A 22134-nucleotide genomic window follows, 5' to 3' on the forward strand; every position below is an offset into this window, starting at 1 on the left:
GGCCCTTAAATCCTAAGAACTTTCTACAGGGGCACAATTGAGAGCATCCTGACTGGCTGCATCACTGCCTGGTATGGGAACTGTACCTCCCTTAATCACAGGACTCTGTGAGAGTGGTGCAGACAATCCAGCGCATCTGTAGATGTGAACTTCCCATAATTCAGGACATTAAGGACAGGTGTGTAAAAAGGGCCCAAAGGATCATTGGGGACCCAAGTCACCCCAACCACAATCTATTCCAGCTGCTATCATCCGGGAAATGGTACCGCAGCTTAAAAGCCAGGACCAACAGGCTCTGGGACAGCTTCTTCCACCAGGCTATCAGACTGATGAACTCACACTGATTTGAGTGTATTCTGTATTACAGTAACTGTTCTATTTATTATAACTTATTATAAATTACTATGATTGCACATTGCACATTTAGATGGAGACGTAACGTAAAGATTTTTACTCCTCACGTATGTGAAGGATGCAAGAAATAAAGTCAATTCAATTCAACCCAATTCAATTCTATCAGAAGCACACCCTCCTCCACTGCCGAGGACATCTTCACGAGGTGGAGCCTCAAGAAGGTGACATCTGTCATTAAGGGCCTTCACCATCTGGGACATGGTCTCTTCTTGTTACATCCATCAGGGAGCCTGAAGACCCACTCAACAATTTATAAACAGCCTTTTCCACTCGGCCATCAGATTTCTGAATAGTTCATGAACCCATGAACAGTATCTCGCTATGGAACTTATATAATTTATAGATTTTTATGTCTTTGCTCTGTACTCCATCATATGTCAGTGATAATAAATCCAATTCTGATTTTAAACCTCTAAATATAAAGGACAGTAGCCTTTTAAAAATATTTTCAGTACTTGACACGTAATAATCTATCTATATGAATCCAGTGAGTTCTTTAAACAACGGCCATCATTTTTATGCATTTGTCTCCAGATGAAGGAGCATCTAATGTGTCCCTGAGGGGAGTGCAAGAAAGGCTTACTCTTGCTTCCTGTAAACTTTTGTGTTTACGTTAGAGTTAAAGCTCTCTCACCTTCCTCTTTGTTTACAAAATTCTTCTCAGTTTTGTATTTCTGTTTAGCACTGATGAGGCTGTTAATCCACCTACAGAAACAAAAACAACTTCAGAACCTGGCACACAACAACAAAGGGCAATGGTGGATGTGTCATCCACAAATTATTGCGTATTAGCACTAATAGAAGCATTAAATCCTGGAATACAGAGACTGAGAGGAGATAACTCCAGCTTCACATCATAGGACAAAAGCTCCCCCAGGCAGACTGCACACACAACAGATGTAAATAACAGCTTCAACCACTTTTTGGGACAGAACTGAAGAATGGTTATTTTTCAATGTGTGGAAATCATTTTTAAAAATCTTTCTTTGATCCTATAATAGTTACCATTCTATAGATTTGCTGAGTACGCCCACAAGAAAATGAATCTCGGGGTTATATGTGGTGACATATATGTACTTTGATAATAAAATTTACTTTGAACTTTTCATATAAGTACTTACAGCAATATCACTCTAATTGTATCAGAACCTTGGTAAAATAACCCATATACAGCCTGTAGAGAGATGTACATCCGAGCAATAACTTACTTCCTCATTTCATCTACGTTCTCCGCTGAAAACACGAAGGACTTGAACTCCCTGTGACAAAGCTGGAACACGCTAAAGAGGGTCAGGAGAATTCAGCATGGTTAGAGGGAAAAATCAGACTGTCCATTTCTTCTTTTATTATCACAGGTACCAGATAGTCCTGTGCATCTCAACAAAATGACGCAGCTTTCTGTGTTTAGTAGTCATAGAATATCTGATCATTATTAGTATGCCCTGTCCAGATATAATGGACCTTAGAGAGGCTGAGAGATTATACTATATACATTCATAAATTTAAGTTCAGAATGTTATTTGCTTACTTATATTTTTGCATGTTTTTTTTCTTTTCTGTACACAGTGTTTGACAGTCTTTTTTTAAAATGGGTTTTATTGGGTTTGATTTGTGAGTGCCTGTAAGGAGTGGAATCTCAAGGTTATATATATAGGATACATACTTTAATAATAAATGTACTTTAACACACCAAAAAAAAATCACACTATAAAAAGCTTTCCAAGATTTTGAAGAGTCTCAGCTCGAAATGTCGACTGTTTATTTTTTTTCCATAGATGCTGCCTGGTCTGCTGAGTTCCTCCAGCATTTTGTGAGAGTTGCTTTGGACTTCCAGCTTCTGCAAATTTTCTCATCTCAGATATTTCTTCTCAGAGCAGAAAAGGTTATGGAATGGGGTGGCAAATCATAAACACGAGAGATTTTGCAGATGCGGGAAATCTTGAGCAACACACAAAACGCTGGAGGAACTCAGCAAGTCAGGCAACATTTATGGAAATGAGTAAACAGTTTCAGCCGAAACATCGGCTGTTCATTCCCCTCTGTAGAGGCTGCCTGACTTGCTGAGACCCTCCAAGCAAGGAATGGGGTGGGATTGCAGGGAAGTAGGGTAGTGCATGGTAGGATTTAATAGTGGAGTTGAAATAATTAGGGTTTGCTTGAGAGAATGGGGAAAACTTCCCTGGTGATCTAATGACACATTTGATATAATTGAGAAAAATTGTAGTGGGGGTAATGAAAAATTCTTTATGTAGTGAATAGTAACATTAAAAAGGAAATTGGTTATATTTAATTTGTAGGACAGTGAAGAGGAGTAGAAGAGGGAGTAACTGGAAAACAAACAGGCACATCTGGAGACCAAGCTGCCTTGCCAGATCAGTCAAGTCAACACGGGCCAGATGTTGAGTTCTGAACCTGGCTGTGACTTACACTTAGAACTTGTTTATCAGTTTGAGAATTATTTTCTATAGTGGGCAGGGGCAAAGTATTTGACAAGTCAGACAAGAAAGGAACTCCACCTAAATTCTATAATCCATACAATTTCAGGAAAATTCAGATACTCTATATGTCTGTGCTAATGATGTTTTCCAGATTTGGTGAGTTCTTCTCTAGATTGATCCCAGGCTAACAACAAGGAAGCAAGCCCAGCACCGAAGCTGGCTGGGGCTTATCCCTCAGTGGGAATGGATTACTTCAACACAAACTATTGTGAATAATTTAATACCCAAGAAGAAGATTTTGTTTTGTTCCTTTGGTCTTTTTCAGAGGTGTTTGGTGGGGATTTTGTTGCCTTTTTCCTGTCATCTATAAGCTCTGACTGATACACACTAACAATATCCTCCCAGAGCTGATCCAAGCTCGCAACAGTTCTGGGGAAGTAGTATTCCCCCCCCAGTTGTGTAGTTTTCATCCACCGGGCATGACTTCCCATAGCTCATATTCATTAACCTACTCAGAAAGAAAAGTGGAAAAGGGGTTTGAATACACTTACAATCAATGTTGCCTGTAATTTTTTTTCTTTAAACAGCTATGCAGATCAACCATTGCTCTGAGCAGGAATCTATCTATTTATTTATTTATACATGACCTGAAAACTGCGCAGCACTTTAAATATATTTTTTATAATGTGCATATCAAACAAACCACAACTCACTGTACTTGCATATTTATATTTATTGTGTTTAATTATTATTGTGTTCTTTATCTTTGGTGTTTCGTTGTGCTGAATAGGATCTGGAGTAACAATTATTTTGTGGGAAAAGGGGTTCACAGACACTTACAATTTCCTCTTGTGTTCTCCAGCTGCCTCCACAGAGTATGACGACAATTTGATCAATCCTTCAGCTTTCTCATCCTACAAACAGTAAGTAATTCATAAAGAAATTCACTCACACAGGCACTAACTTAGGGACTTCTGTTCATCATCTTCATTTTCAGTCCCAAGGTTTAAGCACCAGCCCTCCCTTTCCCTTTTAACATCTCCTCATTTCCCATATTCCCAAAACAAAAAGCATTTCCTGATCCACATAGAATACTTCTTTAACCTTGTTGCAAGAAAGACACAGTGAGACTGATCACTTACCCCTGCCAAGCCAAATGCTTCGTGTTAATGAATAAAGGGAAAAATCTAAACAATAATATAACCTCATATGTTAATGATAAAGTCTATGGCACTACACACCAAGCCACGAGCAGCAGCAGGGTCTGTGGCCGCTCTAGCTCTAGGTGTGGCCGGTGTCTGAAGTGACCTCATTAGTCTAATGAAGTTGTGAAAAACAGAGCAGAGCTGAAAAGCAGGGAAAGGACCAGGTTCAATACAATCATCCCCTCAAAATTGATCAATAGGCCACAAGATCTTGGCTTCAATACTGCCTGGTGCAAACAGGATCCTCGATTTCCTCACTTGCTGAGCCCTGTCAGTTCAGATTGACAACATCTCCTCCACAATCACCATCAGCACAGGTGCACCAAAAGGCGGTATGCTTTGTCCTCTGCTCTAAATCACTTTATACTCGACTGGGAGGCCAACTACAGCTCCAATGTCACATTTAAATTTGCTGACACTGTCACAGGCTGAATCAAAGGTGGCCATGAATCAGCATATAGGAGGGAGATCGAAAATCTGGCTGAGTGGTGTCACAACAACCTCTCACTCAACATCAGCTAGACCAAGGAGGTGATTATTGACTTCAGGAGAAGGAAACTGGAGGTCCATTAGCCAGCTCTCATCGGGGATCAGAGGTGGAGAATGTCAGTTACTTTAAATTCCTTGGTGTTATAATTTCAGAGCACAAAAAAAACCATTACTTTCTGAGAACTTTGCAAAGATTTGGCATGTCAACTAAAACTTTGACAAACATCTATTGATGTGTGGTGGAGTACTGTCTGGTGTGAGAGTATTATGGCCTGGTATGAAAACACCAGTGTCCTTGAAAGGAAAAGTAGTGCATATAGCCCAGTCCATCACTGGTAAAGCCCTCCCCACCACTGAGCACATCTACGTGGAACGCTATCATCAAAGACCCTGACCATCCAGACCATGCTCTCTTCTCACTGCAGCCATCAGGAAAAAGGTACAGGAGCCTCAGGACCCACACCATCAGGTTCAGGAATAGTTATTAACCCTCAACCATCTGGCTCCTGAACCAGTATGGATAACTTCACTCACCACCACAGTGAAATGATTCTACACCATATGGAATCACTTTCATGGACTCTACAACTTAAGTTCTTGAAATTATTTCCTTTATTTGTTTGTTTTTTTCTTTTTGTATTTGCTCAGTTTGTTGTTTTTTGCACAATGGAAACGTTTGTCCATCTTTGCTGTGTGCAGGTTTTCATTGATATTTAGCGCGAATGCCCACAAGAAAATGAATCTCAGAGTGGTATATGGCGACACGTATTTTTTTGAACTTTGAGTTTTGGGTCATGCAAGCCCATACATTCCTACCCTTCCATTCTCCTGGCTCTAGGAATACAATGATCATTAGCAGATTTATAAGGGAGCTGTCAAGTTATTCAAAGTCCAAATGTTCAAAATAAAAAGTAAATTTATTATCAGAGTACATATATGACACCATATACAACCCTGAGATTCATTTTCTTGTGGGCAATCTCAATAAATCCATAATAGAATAATAACCATAATAGAATCAATGAAAGACTTCGCCAACTTTTGTGCAAATACAAAAAGAAAGAACTAATAATATATACGGAATAAATATCAAGAATTTGAGATGAAGGGACCATGAAAGTGAATCCATTAGTTTTGGGAACATTTCAATGATGAGGCAAGAGAAATTGAGTGAATTTATCCCCTTTGGTTGAACAGCCTGATGGTTGAGGGGTAGTAACTGTTCCTGAAACTCCTGCACCTTCTTCCTGATGGCAGCAGTGAGACGAGAGCATGTCCCAGGTGGTGGGGCATCCCTTATGGTGGATACTCCTTCCCCACAACAGTGTTTCATGTACAAACACTGTAGATGGGCACAATGGTGGGGAGGGCTTTACTTGTGATGGACTGGGCTGTATCCACTACTTTTTGTAGGATTTTCTGTTCAAGGGCATTGGTGTTTCCATACTAGACTTCGATGCAGCCAGTCAATATACTCTCCACTACACATCTATAGACGTTTGTCAGTGTTTTAGATGTCACACCAAATCTTTGCACACTTGTGAAGAAGTAGAGGCACTGCCATGCTTTCTTCATAATTGCACTTGGGTGCTGGGCCAGAACAGTTCTTCCAAAATAATAATATTGAGGAATTTAAAGTTGCTGATTCTCTTCACCTCCGATTCTCCAATTAGGACTGGCTCATGGACCTCTGGTTTCCTCTTTCTGAAGTCAATAATCAGCTCCTTGGCCTTGATGACACTGAGTGAGAGGTTGTTGCTGTGGCACTAATGCCACATTTCCAGTCTCCCTCCTATACACTGATTCATCACCACCTTTGATTCGGCCCATGAAGGTGGTATCATCAGCAAATATGGCATTGGAGCTGCGCTTAGCCGCACAGTCACAAGTGTAACGCCAGTAGAGCAGGGGGCTAAGCACACAGCCTTGTGGTGTACCTGTGCTGAAGGACGTAGTGGAGGGGATGTTGTTGCCAATCCATACTGACTGGGGTCTGTAAGTGAGGAAATTGAGGATCAACTTGCACAAGGAGGTATTCAGGCCAAGGTCTTGGAGCTTATTAATCAGTTTTAAGGAAATAATGGTCTTGAATGCTGAGTGGTAGTCAATGAAGAGCATCCTGATGTATGCATCCTTGCTGCTGAAATGTTCCAGAGTTGTATGAAGAAACAATGAAATGGCATCTGCTGTGGACCTGTTGCTCCGGTAGGGAAATTGGAGTGGATCCAAGTTGCATCTCAGGTAGAAGTTGATATGCTTTATCACCAACTTCCCAAAACAGTTCATCACTGTGGATGTAAGTGCTACTAAGGCAGGTTCCATGTTCTTCTTAGGCACCGGTATAATTGAAGCCTGCTTGAATCAGGTGGGTCCCTCAGACTGCTGAAGAGAGGGGTTAAAAATATAGGTGAACACTACAGCCAGGTGGTAAGCACAGGTTTTTAAGCCTTGTCCAGGGACCCAGACTGGGCCGAATGCTTTTCATGGGTTCACCCACCTGAAGACTGCTAGCACATTGGCTTCAGAGACTGAAATCACAGGGTCGTTGGGGGCTGTGTGATCTTGTGATGGTCAAACCAAACATAAAAGTTATTGCGCTCATCCGGAAGTGAAGCTCTGCTGTCGCCTATGTCACTTGAGTAAACTTTATAAGAGATGATAGTACTTAAGCCTTGTCACAACTGTCAAAGCATTTTTTGTTGATTCAAGTTTAGTCTAGAATCGCCACTTTGCCCAAGAAATGGCTTTCTAGAGATCGTACCTGGACCTCTTGTAACTTTCTTGGTCACCGGTCTCAAATGCCTCTGATCTTGCCCTCAGCAGTCTGCAGATCTCATGGTTCATCCAGGGCTTCTGAATGATTTTGTGGTGGACACACTCATGTACAGCTGTTTTAACAAAGTCCGTTATGGCCACGGTGTATTCATTCAGCTCTCCAGAGGAGTCCTTCAACATGGCCCAGTCCACGGACTCACAGCAATCCCCCAGCTGCTCCCCCACCTCCTGTGACCAGCTCTTTGTTGCCCTAATCTCTGAGCTTTGCTCTTTAGCCTCTGCCTGCTGCCTTTTCTCATTGGTGTTTGTTGATTCAGTTTCTTATTCATACACAAGGTTTGCTTACTTATAAAGCAGTGCTCGAGAGATAATCCTAAAGGTAATAGTCTTCCCTTTATGTAAATACAATTTCGCCCAGGGCCTTCCCTGGCTCTCAGATTCAGCTTCATTCACATCTGGCTGAGGAACTGGTGCAGGAAGCAAGGATTTACATTCTTGGATCACTGGGATCTGTTTTGGGGTAGGGATGAATTGTACAAAAGGGACGGGTTGCACCTTAATAGGCGGGGGACCAGCATTCTGGCAGACAGGTTTGCCACTGCAACACGGATGTGTTTAAACTAAGTAGTGGGGGTGGGGGGGGGGGAGGGGATGAACTGGAAATATAAGGATGGAGTTAAAGGGAAAGTGAAAATAAGTTAAAAAGGACAACAGAATCAATGGAGTAGAAAGCTCAAGAAGAGATCATACAGTATGGCCAAGTGAAATAGGAATTGATATGAAAGGAGAGGGGAGTACCGAATTAAAAGTATTATATATGAATGCACAAAGTATAAGGAATAAAGTAGATGAGCTTGAGGCTCAGTTGGAAATTGGCAAGTACGATGTTCTGGGAATAACTGAGACATGGCTTCAAGCGGACAGGGCCTGGGAAATGAATATTCAAGGATATACATCTTATCGAAAGGACAGACTGACTGGCAGAGCGGGTGGGGTGGCTCTGTTGGTGAGGAATGATATTCAGCCCCTTGCGAGGGGGGGACATAGAATCTGGGGATGTAGAGTCAGTATGGATAGAACTGAGAATTTCTAAGGATAGAAAGACCCTAATGGGAGTTATCTACAGGCCCCCAAACAGCAGTCTGGATGTAGGGTGTAAGTTGAATGAAGAGTTAAAATTGGCATGTTGCAAAGGTAATGATACAGTTGTCATGGGGGATTTCAACATGCAGGTAGACTGGGAGAATCAGAATGGTACTGGACCCCAAGAAAGGGAGTTTGTGGAGTGCCTCCGAGATGGATTCTTAGAACAGCTTGTACTGGAGCCTACCAGGGAGAAGGCAATTCTAAATCTAGAGTTGTGCAATAAACCAGATTTGATCAGGGACCTCGAGGTAAAGGAACCATTAGGAGGTAGTGACAATTTGAGAAGGAAAAGGGAAAATCGGATGTGTCAGTGTTACAGTTGAACAAAGGGAACTATGGAGCTACGAGGGAGGAGCTGGCCAAAGTTCAATGGAACAATACCCTAGCAGGGAAGACAGTGGAACAAAAATGGCAGGTATTTCTGGGAATAATGCAGAAGGTGCAGGATCGGTTCATTCCAAAGAGGAAGAAAGATCCTAAGGGGAGTAAGGGGGTGGCCATGGCTGACGAGGGAAGTAAAGGGCAGTATAAAAATAAAAGAGAAGTATAACATAGCAAAGATGAGTGGGAAACCGGAGGACTGGGAAGCTTTTAAAGAGCAACAGAAGATAACAAAAAAGGCAATACGCCAAGAAAAAAATGAGGTACGAAGGTAAATTAGCCAAGAATATAAAGGAGGTCAGTAAAAGCTTCTTTAGGTATGTGAATAGCAAAAAAATAGTTAAGACCAAAACTGGGCCACTGAAGACAGAAATAGGTGAATTTATTATGGGGAACAAGGAAATGGCAGATGAGTTGAACAGGTACTTTGGATCTGTCTTTACTAGGAAAGACACAAACAATCTCCCAGATGTAATAGTGGCCAAAGGAACTAGGATAAAGGATGAACTGAAGGAAATTTATATTAGGCAAGAAACTGTGTTGGATAGACTGTTGAGTCTGAAGGCTGATAAGTCCCCGGGACCTGATGGTTTGCATCCCAGGGTACTTAAAGAGGTGGCTCTTGAAATCGTGGACGCATTGGTAATCATTTTCCAATGTTCTATAGTTTCAGGAACGGTTCCTGCTGATTGGAGGGTAGCTAATGTTGTCCCACTTTTCAAGAAAGGAGGGAGAGAGAAAACAGGGAATTGTAAATCGGTTAGCCTGACGTCAGTGATGGGAAAGATGCTGGAGTCAATTATAAAAGAGGAAATTACGACACATTTGGATAGCAGTAGGAGGATCAGTCCGAGTCAGCATGGATTTATGAAGGGAAAATCATGCTCAACTAATCTTCTGGAGTTTTTTGAGGATGTAACTATGAAAATGGACAAGGGAGAAGGGAGCCAGTGGATGTACTGTACCTGGACTTCCAGAAAGCTTTTGATAAAGTCCCACATAGGAGATTAGTGGGCAAAATTAGGGCACATGGTATTGGGGGCAGAGTACTGACATGGATTGAAAATAGGCTGGCTGACAGGAAACAAAGAGTAGTGATTAACGGGTCACTTTTGGAATGGCAGGCTGTGACCAGTGGGGTACCGCAAGGTTCGGTGCTGGGATCGCAGCTGTTTACAATATAAATTAATGATTTAGATGAAGGGATTAAAAGTAACATTAGCAAATTTGCTGATGACACAAAGCTGGGTGGCAGTGTGAAATGTCAGGAGGATATTATGAGAATGCAGGGTGACTTGGACAGGTTGGTGAGTGGGCAAATGTATGGCAGATGCAGTTTAATGTGGATAAATGTGAGGTTATCCACTTTGGAGGCAAGAACAGGAAGGCAGATTACTATCTAAATGGAGTCAAGTTAGGAAAAGGGGAAGTACAACAAGATCTAGGTGTTCTTGTACATCAGTCAATGAAAGCAAGCATGCAGGTACAGCAGGCAGTGAAGAAAGCTAATGGCATGCTGGCTTTTATAACACGAGGAATTGAGTATAGGAGTAAAGAGGTCCTTCTGTAGCTGTACAGGGCTCTGGTGAGACCCCACCTGGAGTATTGTGTGCAGTTTTGGTCTCCAAATTTGAGGAAGGACATTCTTGCTATTGAGGGAGTGCAGCGTAGGTTCACAAGGTTAATTCCCGGAATAACGGGACTGTCATATGTTGAAAGATTAGAGTGACTGGGCTTGTATACACTGGAATTTAGAAGGATGAGAGGGGATCTGATTGAAACATATAAGATTATTAAGGGATTGGATACACAGGAAGCATGTTCCCGCTGATGGGTGAGTCCAGAACTAGCGGCCACAGTTTAAGAATAAGGGGTAGGCCATCTAGAACAGAGATGCGGAAAAACTTTTTCACCCAGAGAGTGGTGGATATGTGGAATGCTCTGCCCCAGAAGGCGGTGGAGGCCAAGTCTCTGGATGCATTCAAGAGAGAGTTAGATAGAGCTCTTATAGATAGTGGGGTCAAGGGATATGGGGAGAGGGCAGGAATGGGGTACTGATTGTGTATGATCACAGTGAATGGCGGTGCTGGCTAGAAGGGCTGAATGGCCTACTCCTGCACCTACTGTCTATTGTCTATTATCTTTAGACTTGAAAACCACAACTCAGAGAGCCTCCATGGCAATGTGGATTTAATAACGTCAAATTATATGGAAATAAATACCGAACTTAAGCAGAACAGATTCAATCTTTTTTAAAAAAAAGTAAACCACTTAAAGGTCGGCAGAAATTAATGAGCGGGAGGTTAGAAATCCAAGTTCTGGACAGATTGTAGTTCCTGAATGAGTCACATGCTACACTTGAACTGGCAGCAGGCAACTGAAAATTGATTTTAACTGTTGGCTGACTTTGAGGTTTAAACACAAATCATCTAGGCTGGGCTTTACAAAAAGGTTATTTTTTTGTTCAAAGTGATATCTTCTGGATTAAACATTAATTAGAGGGCCTTGGGTTCATGTAAAAGATTCCACTGCATTATTTCCCAAGAAGAGGAGCAAGAAAATTATACTCAGTCGCAGTAGCGGCAGTAGCATGATGTTCTCCTAAGGCAGGGGCTCCCAACCTGAGGTCCACGGACCCCTTAGTCCATGGCATAAAAATGTTGGGTAACCCTGCCCTAAGGAGTTGTCTATTGGCAGGTCCTCAGGTTCCATATACTCTGCTGCAGTGTGGGCAAGAGTGAGTGGAGACTGTGGTTGGTGGCTGGGGTTTTTGGTCCTTCAGTCTCTCCTACTTTAGGTGAAGATGATCAGTACCCTTAAATTCCTTGGTAGTTTCATTACAGAGGATCCACCCTGGGCCGAGAATGGAAGTGCAATTATGAAGAAAGCATGGCAGTGCCTCTACCTCTGTAGGAGTTTGCGAAGAATCGGCATGACATCTAGAACTTAGACAAACTTCTGTAGGTGTGTGGTGGAGAGTATACTGACTGGCTGAATCACAGCCTGGTATGTAAACACCAATGCCCTTGAATGGAAAATCCTACAAAAAGTAGTGGATACGGCCCAGTCCATCATGGATAAAGCCCTACCCACCTTCGAGCGCATCCACAAGGAGTGTTTTCGCAGGAAAGTGGCCTCAATAATCAGGGACCCCACCACGCAGGGCATGCTCTTTTCTCTCTGCTGCTATCAGGAAGAAAGTGCCGGAGCCTCAGAACTCACACCACCCGTTCAGGGACAGTTACTACCCTTCAAACATCAGGCTCTTGAACCAAACTCAACTTCACTTGCCCCATCACCGAACTGTTCCCACAACCTAGGGACTTACTTTAAAAGACTCTCCATCTTATGTTCTCGATATTTATTGCTTATTTTTTTCTTTCTTTCTTTTATACTTGCACAATCTGTTGTCTTTTACGCGCTGGTTGTCAGACTTACATTGATTTTATAATTCTATTATGAATTTATTGAGTAGACCCACAAGAAAATGAATTTCAGGTTTGTATATGGTGACATATATGTACTTTCATAATAAAGTTACTTTTGAATTTTGAACTTCTGTAGCTGTCGCTTGCTCTCTGCGGCGTGGCGAAGTTCGTTCTCAGGGAGTGGATTTCACCCAGGTGTATTTATTCAGTGCAAGGTCTCCCAGGTTTTAAGATGTACGGGCTGATTTTGACATTATCTTTGAAGCATTTTGTTTGGCAAAAGAAATGCTTTGAAGAAAAATATGGCCAGTATTTACTACTGTATGAGAATAGCTTACTGAGACATTGTTACGTTACTGTTTAAGGATATTATTTTATGCAAATTGGTTGTCTCATTGCTTACAACTGCAGCACGACAGCATAGTGATTAGCACAGCACTTTACAGTGCTAACCACCCGGATTCAATTCCTGCCGCTGTCTGTAAGGAGTTTGTATGTTCTTCTCCCGAGACCATGTGGGTTTCCTCTGGGTGCTCTGGTTTCCTCCCACAGTCCAAAGATGTAGGGGTTAGTAAGCTAATTGGTTCACATGGGTGTAATTGAGCGCCACTGGCTCATCTAGCAGAAGTTCTAAATGCCTAAATCTAAAATCTAAACTGAAAATACTTTCCAAAAGGACTCAGTTGACTGTTAAACATTCTGCAATATCCTGAGGTCCATGAAAAGTGTCTTCTCAATAAAGGGTTCTTTTCCTTTTGAGTAAAAGGCAGATGTCTGGCTGTTATAATCAGGCAGTATTTATTCTGGTTTAGAACAAAAAATTTGGCTACCCATAAATCAGCACTGGAGTCTCTTCACCCGAAGCATCTGATCTCTCAGGCATTCCCGTGCACTCACATTCTCACTGTTGTACCAGTACAGGGTGTGACCCTTCAGGATAAACCAGCAGCGCTTCCATTTCTGGGTCATGAACCTCGTGTGCTCCTTCTTTTTCCAAAGCCAGCCATAGCATTCGCCCAGACCAAGGTCCTTGCAAGAAATTCGTCTACGGCTCAGTGTAGTTGCTACCCCTGTGATTATAGAGAGAAAAAAAATTAGAGACGTTCCTGTTAGAAGATTGACACCACATACTGAATTCTGACTCTATTGATGATTATTCTCACTTCTATTGGCACTATAAAGGACAGGTGAATCTGTGAAAGATAAACTGGGGAGGCCAAGGACAGGGGTTTGTCTCTGTGTTCCTTTTCCATCCATTGCAAACCTGGTCTAGCACCAACAACACAGAATTCCACTAGTTCATTTGTAAGGATGCTTTTGAGGTACTATTCATCAATAATATTGAGGGTTCGCATCCAGAACACTATTAGAGTATTAGTGAAGTACAGCACAAAGCATCTACTCCGTGCCAAACCACTTAAACTGTCTACTCCCATCGACCTGCACCTAGACCACAGCCATCCACATCCCTACCATCCATTAACCTATCTTTGCCCTGGCAACCTTCAATGTACCTTACAACTGTATTCAGCATGGATGATAGTGATCCATCAGCTGAAAGAGATCAATCAGCAAGTAATTATCAGGAACTTTCCTTCTCACATTTCACCCGAGAGTCTGATATGCTTCTGAAGTCAGAGTCGGCCTCTCGTAAAAGCTCTGTCTCCAGAGCCTACCCCCCATGCTCTCTCTCTAATCTTCCTTCTCTCCGCATCCAAGTTCACAACGGGAAGCGTCAGTCTGCTCAATCAGTACCACGATCAGAATCAGAATGAGGTTTATTATCACCGCATGTGCAGTGAAATCCGCTAACCTAGCAGCAGCAGTTCAATGCAATACATAATATAGAACAGAAGTAAATACATCAGTTACAATACATGTATATATTGAATAGATTAAAACAGTGCAAAAACAGACCATTTTTTTATAGTATAAAGTGAGGTAGTGTTCACTGGTTCAATGTCCAGTTAGGAATCAGATTGTAGAGGGGAAGAAGCTGTTCCTGAATCACTGAGTGTGTGTCTTCAGGCTTCTGTACCTCCTACCTGATGGTAACAGTGAGAAAAGGGCATGTCCTGGGTGCTGGGGGTCCTTAATGATGAACGCTGCCTTTCTGAGACACCGCTCCCTATCGATGTCCTGGGTACTTTGTAGGCTAGTGCTCAAAATGGAGCTGACTAGATTTACAATCCTCTGCAGCTTCTTTCGGTCCTGTGCAATAGCCTCCTCATTCCAGACAGAGATGCAGCCCGTCAGAATACTCTCCACGGTATATACTAAATGAATACTAACATTGCATTTGCCTTCCTTACCACTAACTCAACCTGCACACTTTGCATCTTCTCAATGAAATGTGCGGTGCTGTACAGTCTGTTCCTGGTTAACAACATCCAACTCATGGACACCCTTAGAAATGAATCAGCTCCCATGGTATTAATAAGTCAAAAGTTCCAATTATACACTTATTCCTGAGCAACACACGTAAAATGCTGGAGGAACTCAGCAAGTCAGACAGCATCTCTGGAAAAGAGTAAACTGTCAATGGGTCGGGCCGTGACCCTTCATCAGGACTGGAAAGGCAGGGGGAAGATGCCTGAATTAGACAGTGGGGTGGGGGGGGAAGGGAGGGGAAGGAGGCTGTCTGGAAGTTGATAGGTGAGGTCAGGTGTGTGGGAAAGGTCAAGGGGTGGAGAGGAAAGAATCTTGCTCTATTCCCCACTCTGGCCTTTAGTGTCTTCTCACCTCCCCGAGTCCCCTCTTTCCTCCCTTTCTCCTCCGGTCCACTCTCCCCTCCTATCAGATTCTTTCTGCTCTAGCCCTTGACCTTTCCTACCCACCTGGCTTCATCTATCACCTTCCAGCTTGTCCTCCTTCCCTTCGCCACACCATTTAATTCAGGCATCTTCCCCCCACCCCCTTCCTCTCAGTCCTGATGAGGGGTCTCAGCCGGAAACATTGACTGTTTACTCTTTTCCCTAGATGCTGCATAACCTGCTGAGTTCCTCCAGCATTTTGTGTGTGTTGGATGATCAGCTATGATCATACTGAATGGTGGTGCAGGCTCAAAGGGCCGAATGGCCTACTCCCGCACCTATTTTCTATGTTGCTCCAGATTTCCAGCATCTGCAGATCTTCTGCACATTTGACATTTATTCCTACAATGGAGGAACTAGTTCTCTCTCCCTCTCTCTCTCTCCTTCCATCTCAGTTAATTGTTTTTTCCTATCATTTTTATGTGCTGTTGATGCCATTCGTTGCAACACTGTGTGGGTGAGGTTACCATATCAAGAGATTTTTGTGTACTTTTTGATTTATGGATGTCTGTAGAAATGGAACTAGTAGTTACCTGGAGACGGCTTGAAGCATGGTTAGGCAGTACAGCCAATACCACAAGAGGGAGTCCATCGTCCACCATTTTGGTTTTCCTTACAATTAAGTATAGTGTTGTCAACTGTAGCTCGGCTCATGGGTTCCTTTTCCTGAATTAGTGACGTGGGTTAAAGTTCTACGAGTTAAGAGCTTCAGAAGAAGAAAAAATAACTTTTACTCACCCTTTTTCTTCCTTCTGCTGCGTAATTGGATCTGAAACAAATTTAAACTTATGAAAACAGTTGCAACAGCCTTGATTGTGATATATCAGCTGGAAAGTCCTGCGCGGGTGACTAGCATTCCCAATTGTACAGCTCATGAATTTTTTTTCCCCCTGCCTCAGTTTCAGGTGTCGAATGCTGTGCAGAAGCTGCAATAGCCAGTCAATCCCAGGGAGGGCAGCACTGAGCTGATCTGCAGAGGGCTCACTCAAACAGGGCATTCACAGCATGGGATGGAGCTGAACCAATAATAAGATCACAAGACATAGGAGTAGAATTCAGTCCAACAAGTCTGCTCCGTCATTTGATGATGGCTGATATATTTTCCTTCTCAATCTCATTCTCCTGCCTTCTTCCCATAATCTTTAATACCCTTATACATTCAAGAACCTATCAACCTCTGCTTTAAATATACTCAAATATTTGGTCTCCACAGCCATCCGTGGCAATGAAATCCCCAGATTCACCACCCTCTGGCTAAAGAAATTCCACCTGATCTCCATTCTAAAGGGATGACCTTCTATTCTGAGGCTGTGTCCTCTGGTCTAGACTCAATCAACATATGAAACATCCTCTCCACATCCACTCTATCTAGGCTTTTCCATTTTCAATAGGCTCATTCTTTTAAATTCCAACGAGTACAGGCCCCCCCCCCCCCATACATTATCCCTTTAATTCCTGGAATCATTCTTGAGAACCTCCTTCAATCCTCTTCAAGGTTAGCACATCTTAGATAAATCTACTCACAATATTTCAAGAGTGCTCTGACCAATGCTTTATAATACTTCAGTTTTATTTACTTTCTTTTGTATTCTAGTCCTCTCGAAATGAATGATAACATCGCATTTGCCTTCCTTACCACTGAGTCAACCTGCAAGTTAAGCTTTAAGGAATTATCCCAAGTCCCTTTGCACCTCTGATGTTTGAATTTTCTCCCCATTTGAAAAATAGACTATGCCTTTATTCCTTCTACCAAAGTGCACGACCATGCACTTCCCTGCACAATATTCCTTCTGCCATTTCTTTGCCCATTCTCCTAATCTGTCCAAGTCCTTCTGCAGACTCTCGGCTTCCTCAGCATTACCTGCCCCTCCACCCATCTCATATTATCTGCAAACTTGGCCAGAAAGCCATTCATTCTGTCATCCAAATTACTGGCATTGTGAAAAGAAGTGATCCCAGTACCAGCCCCTGTGGCTCACTGCTAGTCACTGACAGCCAACCAGAATAGGCCCCCTTTATTCCCACTGTTTGCCTCCTACCATTCAACCAATCTTTCCTGTAATACAGTGGGCTTTTATTTTGTTAAGCAGCCTCATGTGCAGCACCTTGTCAAAGGCCTCCTGAAAATCCAGGGAAACAACATCCAACGACTCTCCTTGGTCTATTCTGCTTGTAATTTCTTTAAACGATTCCATCTTATCATGTACCTCTGAGTACCCCGAGACCTCATCCTTCATAATAGACTCTAATATCTTTCCAACCACTGAAGTCATGCTAACTGGCCTCTAATTTTCTTCCTTCTGCCTCCTTCCATTTTTAAAGAGTGTGGTGACATTTGCAATTTTCCAGTCATCTGGAGCCATTCCAGAACTAGTGATTCCTGAAAAATCATTACTAAAGCCTCCACAATCTTTTCAGCCACCTCTTTCAGAACCCAGGGTGCATTCCATCTGGCCCAGGTGACTTGTCGACTTTCAGCTTCCTAAACACCTTCTCCTTAGTAATAGCAATGATACTCAACTTCAGTCCCCTAGCACTCTTGCATTTTGAGCATACTGCTAGTGTCTTCCATAGTGAAGAATGAAGCAAAATACTTAAGTTCATCTGCCATTTCTTTGTCTCCCATTACTACCTCTCCAGTGTCATTTCCCAGCAGTTTTGTATTTATTTTCACCTCTCTTTTACTCTTTATATATCTGGAAAAAAAAACAACAACTTTTGGTACCCCCTTTGATATCATTGGCTAACTTATCTTCATATTTAATCTTCTCTCCCCTTCTGGCCTTCTTAGTTGCCATCTGTTGTTTTTTAAAAGCTTCCCAATCCACTAACTTCCCTTTATTTTTTGCTCTATTATATGCCCTCTCTTTTGCTTTTATGCTATCTTTGACTTCTCTTGTCAGCCATGGTTGTTTTATCCTTCCTTTAGATGCATCCTTCATCTTTGGGATGCATCTATCCTGCATCTTCTGAATTGCACCCAGGAACTCCAGCCATTGCTGTTCTGCCATCATCCCTACTAGGGCCCCCTTCCAATCAACTTTGGCCAGCTCCTCTCTCATGCCTCTGTAGTTCCCCTTATTCCACTGTAATATCAGATTTTAGCCTCCCCCTCTCAAACTGCAGTGTGAATTCTATTATGATTACTTGTTCTTAAGTTAAGATCACTCACCCTAAGCTGCCTAATCAAATATCGTTCATTACACATGCAGCACCTAGTCCAGAGCTGCCTTTCCCCTAGTGGGCTCATAGGAGCAGAATTTAGTTCATTCAGCCCATCAACCCTGCTCCACTATTCGATCATGACCAATTTATTTTCCCTCTCAAACTCATTCTCCTGCTGTCTCCCCGTAATTTTAACACCGACAAATCAAGAACTTACCAAGCTCTGCTTTAAATGTAAATATACCCAGCCTCCACAGCAGTCTGTGACAATCAATTCCACAGATTCATCAGCCTCATCTCTGTTCTACAGAGATGTCTTTCTGTTGTAGACCCTACCCCTGCTGGAAACATCCTCTGGACGTCCACCCTGTCCAGGCCTTTCAATATTTGAGATGCATCAATGACACGAACACACACCCCCCCCCCCCAAACTCCAGGAATACAGGCCCAGAGCCATCAAAAGCTCCTTCTGTGTTAACCCTTTCATTTATGGAATCACTCTTGTAAACCTGTGGAAGCTATTAATAGAAAGGAAGGTGAGGTAAATGGCTGGACTACCTACAAATCTGAGGAGGTTACTATATAAATCAGAAGTATTCAGGAAAGAGTGATTCGAATCTCAAACTCCATAAAGCTTTTCCCTCTAGATAAGAGTACGATGAACTGTACTTTAGAAGAGTGGCTGAGCACACCTCCATTCCCATTTGGAATGATTTGTATTATTCAAAACAAAATGGTCTATTTGTTTGACATTGCATTCAACCCCTTAAAAATTTCACTTCATCAAACAACGAGATACGGTGGCTACAATGACACCAGAATAGTTCAGCTTTTGTGTTATTGGTGCTGCACTACATTTCAGTTCAGTCCTGGATCTCTTCCAGGTCGTGCTGCATGTAGACATGAACTGCTTGCTGCACTGAACTGCAAGTGGAACAATTGACAAACATCGCCATTTCTAGGAATTATTGATGTTGGCATTGGGCAATACCCCAATGTTGAGCTTTTTCATAATTTTCCACAAATCAAGTTCTATTTTGGTTGACCTGCCCAAGTTTCTACCCAAAATCTCATGGCATTGGGAAAGTCAAACCAGAGTAGGAGTTATTCTTTGAATGGTAGGGCAATGAAGAGTACAATGGAATGGACAGACTTAGCAGTACAAGTGCAAAAATCATTGAAGATGACATCACAGGTAGACAGGGTAGTGGAAAAGGTGATTAGGAGGTTGGTCTTCATTAGGGCAGGATCGCTCTGCTGCCAGAGAGGGGAGCCTGTGTGGCCTGTGACTGTGCCCAGAGGATGATACCAAGGTTTTCTGCATTGATACATATGGATTTGGACTATGGACAATGGACTATTTTTCAGTCTTATAGTTTTAAAAAATATTCAATGTTTTCGCTCATTCTTTCACGTTTGTTTTGTGCGAGAAGGAGGAGTTAGAGGGCAATGTTCTTCTTGTGTTTCGTGCAGGGGAGGGGGGGTTTGGGCATTGATGATCATGTTACCATTCCTTTTGGTATGGGGGGGATTAGTTTGCTGTTTCTCTCTGGACTGACTTCCATGTTTTTTCTTGGTTATCTGGAGAAGAAGAATCTCAGAGTTGTATACTGCATATATATACACTTTGATAATAATTGAACCTTTGAACCAAGTATGGGAGTTGGGACATTTAAATGCTGATGTACACATTACTGTGCTAGGAGTATAGTCTTGGTCAAACTTTTGTAGGAAAGACATGGTTAGCTTGGAAAGAATGCAGAAATGATTTATCAGGATGTTACCAGAGCTAGATGACTTGAATTATAGGGAGACATTGGCCAGGGTAGATTTTTATTCCTTCAAACGTAGGAGACTGAAGGGCAACCACATAGACGTGTTTAAAATCACAAGAGGCATAGATAAGATAGACAGTCACAGTCTTTTCTCCAGGGTAGAGGACTCCAAAACTAGGGGGCATAGACTTATGGTGAGAGGAGAAAAGAGGAACTTGAGGAGGCACCTTTTTCATGCAGAGGATGGTGAGAATTTGGAATGATCTGACAAAGCAGGTATAATAGTAACATTCGAGAAACACTTGGGTAGGTACATGGAGCGGAGGGGCCTACAGGGATACAGGATAAATGTAAGAAATTGGGACTAGCTGATGGATAAGATGGTCAGCATGGTCAGCATGGGCTGAAGGGCCTGTGTCCATTCACTATGGCTCTGTAAATAATAAGACCATAAGATATAGAACCAGTTGGCCCATCGAGTCTGCTCCACCATTTCATCATAGCCGATCCATTTTCCCCCTCAGCCCCATTCTCCTGCCTTCTCCCCGTATCCCTTCATGGCCTCGATGCCTCAAAAGAACCTGATACTCACTGATCTTGTGTCATCTGCAGACGGTGATCTCGCCATTGCTTCTTGCTTGCCATCGTATTTCATTCCATCATCAACTCGATGAAGATCTGTCATTCCTGGAGACTGGGGAGCTGGTGGGTCATCAGAAACAAACTGCCCTTTTTCATCAGATATTTGACTTGCTACCTCCATGTGCTCATCTGCAAAACCAAAACACAGCATGTAAATAATAGAGAAAGCATACTTGGACCTGCTGCACTACATGATCAAATACATACTCGATTACATAAATTACTTAAGTTCTCATAGAAGAGGTTATATGGAACAGTAGAGATGTGCTCTGCAATGCCATTCTGCAATAACATCACCGTGTTGTTAAGGCCAAGACATTAAAGAGCCAAAGTTAAATTTATTATCAAATGCAAAAGTTCACGTATGGGGAGGTGCAATGAAGTACTCGCAGCAGCACCATAGACACCTCGTGTCTTATAAGCATTCACAAGAAATACAAATCATGCTAATTTTTCATGAGAAAGAACACAATTAGAACAAAATAATACATTTTAGTGCAAAGCGGTTATTGTGTTGCTGAACTTCAGATATTAGGATTGTGGCACTTGGTTCAAAAACTGAAAGGCTGAAGGAAAGTAGCAGTTATTGAACCTAGTGGTGTGGGACTTCAGGCTTCTGTACTTCCTGTCTTATGGCAGCTACCTGAATGGATGATTTTTGATGATGGGTGAGGCAGCACCTCTTGTACATACTACTGATGGCAATGACACCTGCATGATGTGTACAGCATTCCTATGTCTTTTTCTGGGAGGTGGATTGGAGATACGTCTCTACCAAAGGAGGTGTGAGGCACTCCTTCCCCCCACTAGCCTGCAGGTCACCTTTGAGCAAGATGCAGCACCTGCTTAGCCCCACCCCACCTGCCCCCACTGATTAGGGTCACGTGAAGCCATGAGAGCAGGTCGTATGAGCAGCTGGTGCACATCACAAGTCCTGGTTATGCAACCATCCATGCCAGGCAGACAATCTCTGAAGAGTTTTGAAAATGGCTGGGGTCTCCCCCCTTGGAACACTGCTCAAAAGGCAGCAATGGCAAACCGCTTCTGTAGAAAAATTTGTCAAGAACAATCATGGTCAAAGAGCATGACTGCCCACGTCATACGACACAGCAAATTATCAGCGAATGATATCCTTTTTAAAACCCGTCCAATGCTGCCATTACTGGGCAATAAGGATCCATTTGACAGTAATCATAGTTGAAGGAGTTAGTTTCAATATTTCAGGTACATAAGCAGTACAGTCTCAAGTTCAGTGAAAAAAAATAAGCTTTTCCTTTTCCAACATTGGCACATTAATATCAGAATTGTAAATATTGTGCATTAATTGAAGTATATCTGTATGGTATATTTTCACTTTTGGTAATTTGGGGAAGGTGAAAATCTACTCGCACACAGTGGTCACACAGGCAAAGTACAGAGTGGGTGGTCAGAGGACGATGATTCCTGAGTATTGATGCATTGTA

The 22134-nt window shown here is 42.5% G+C and overlaps 1 protein-coding gene across 3 annotated transcripts in view; it reads right to left on the reverse strand.

Annotated features, from left to right (window-relative positions):
• Positions 1 to 22134, reverse strand: part of cnksr1 (connector enhancer of kinase suppressor of Ras 1) — a 130835-nt gene that overhangs the window by 23556 nt on the left and 85145 nt on the right. For all 3 annotated transcript variants that reach the window (XM_059954686.1, XM_059954685.1, XM_059954687.1), the window contains 6 exons: positions 20622 to 20800; positions 15828 to 15858; positions 13174 to 13346; positions 3693 to 3766; positions 1623 to 1694; positions 1049 to 1119 (listed from right to left, as the gene is read on the reverse strand). In XM_059954686.1, the coding sequence (XP_059810669.1) occupies positions 1049 to 1119; positions 1623 to 1694; positions 3693 to 3766; positions 13174 to 13346; positions 15828 to 15858; positions 20622 to 20800 (600 nt within the window). The remainder of the gene's footprint in view (positions 1 to 1048; positions 1120 to 1622; positions 1695 to 3692; positions 3767 to 13173; positions 13347 to 15827; positions 15859 to 20621; positions 20801 to 22134) is intronic.

Source organism: Hypanus sabinus, chromosome 30 (genome assembly GCF_030144855.1).
Source record: "Hypanus sabinus isolate sHypSab1 chromosome 30, sHypSab1.hap1, whole genome shotgun sequence".
Classification (NCBI taxonomy): Eukaryota; Metazoa; Chordata; class Chondrichthyes; order Myliobatiformes; family Dasyatidae; genus Hypanus; species Hypanus sabinus.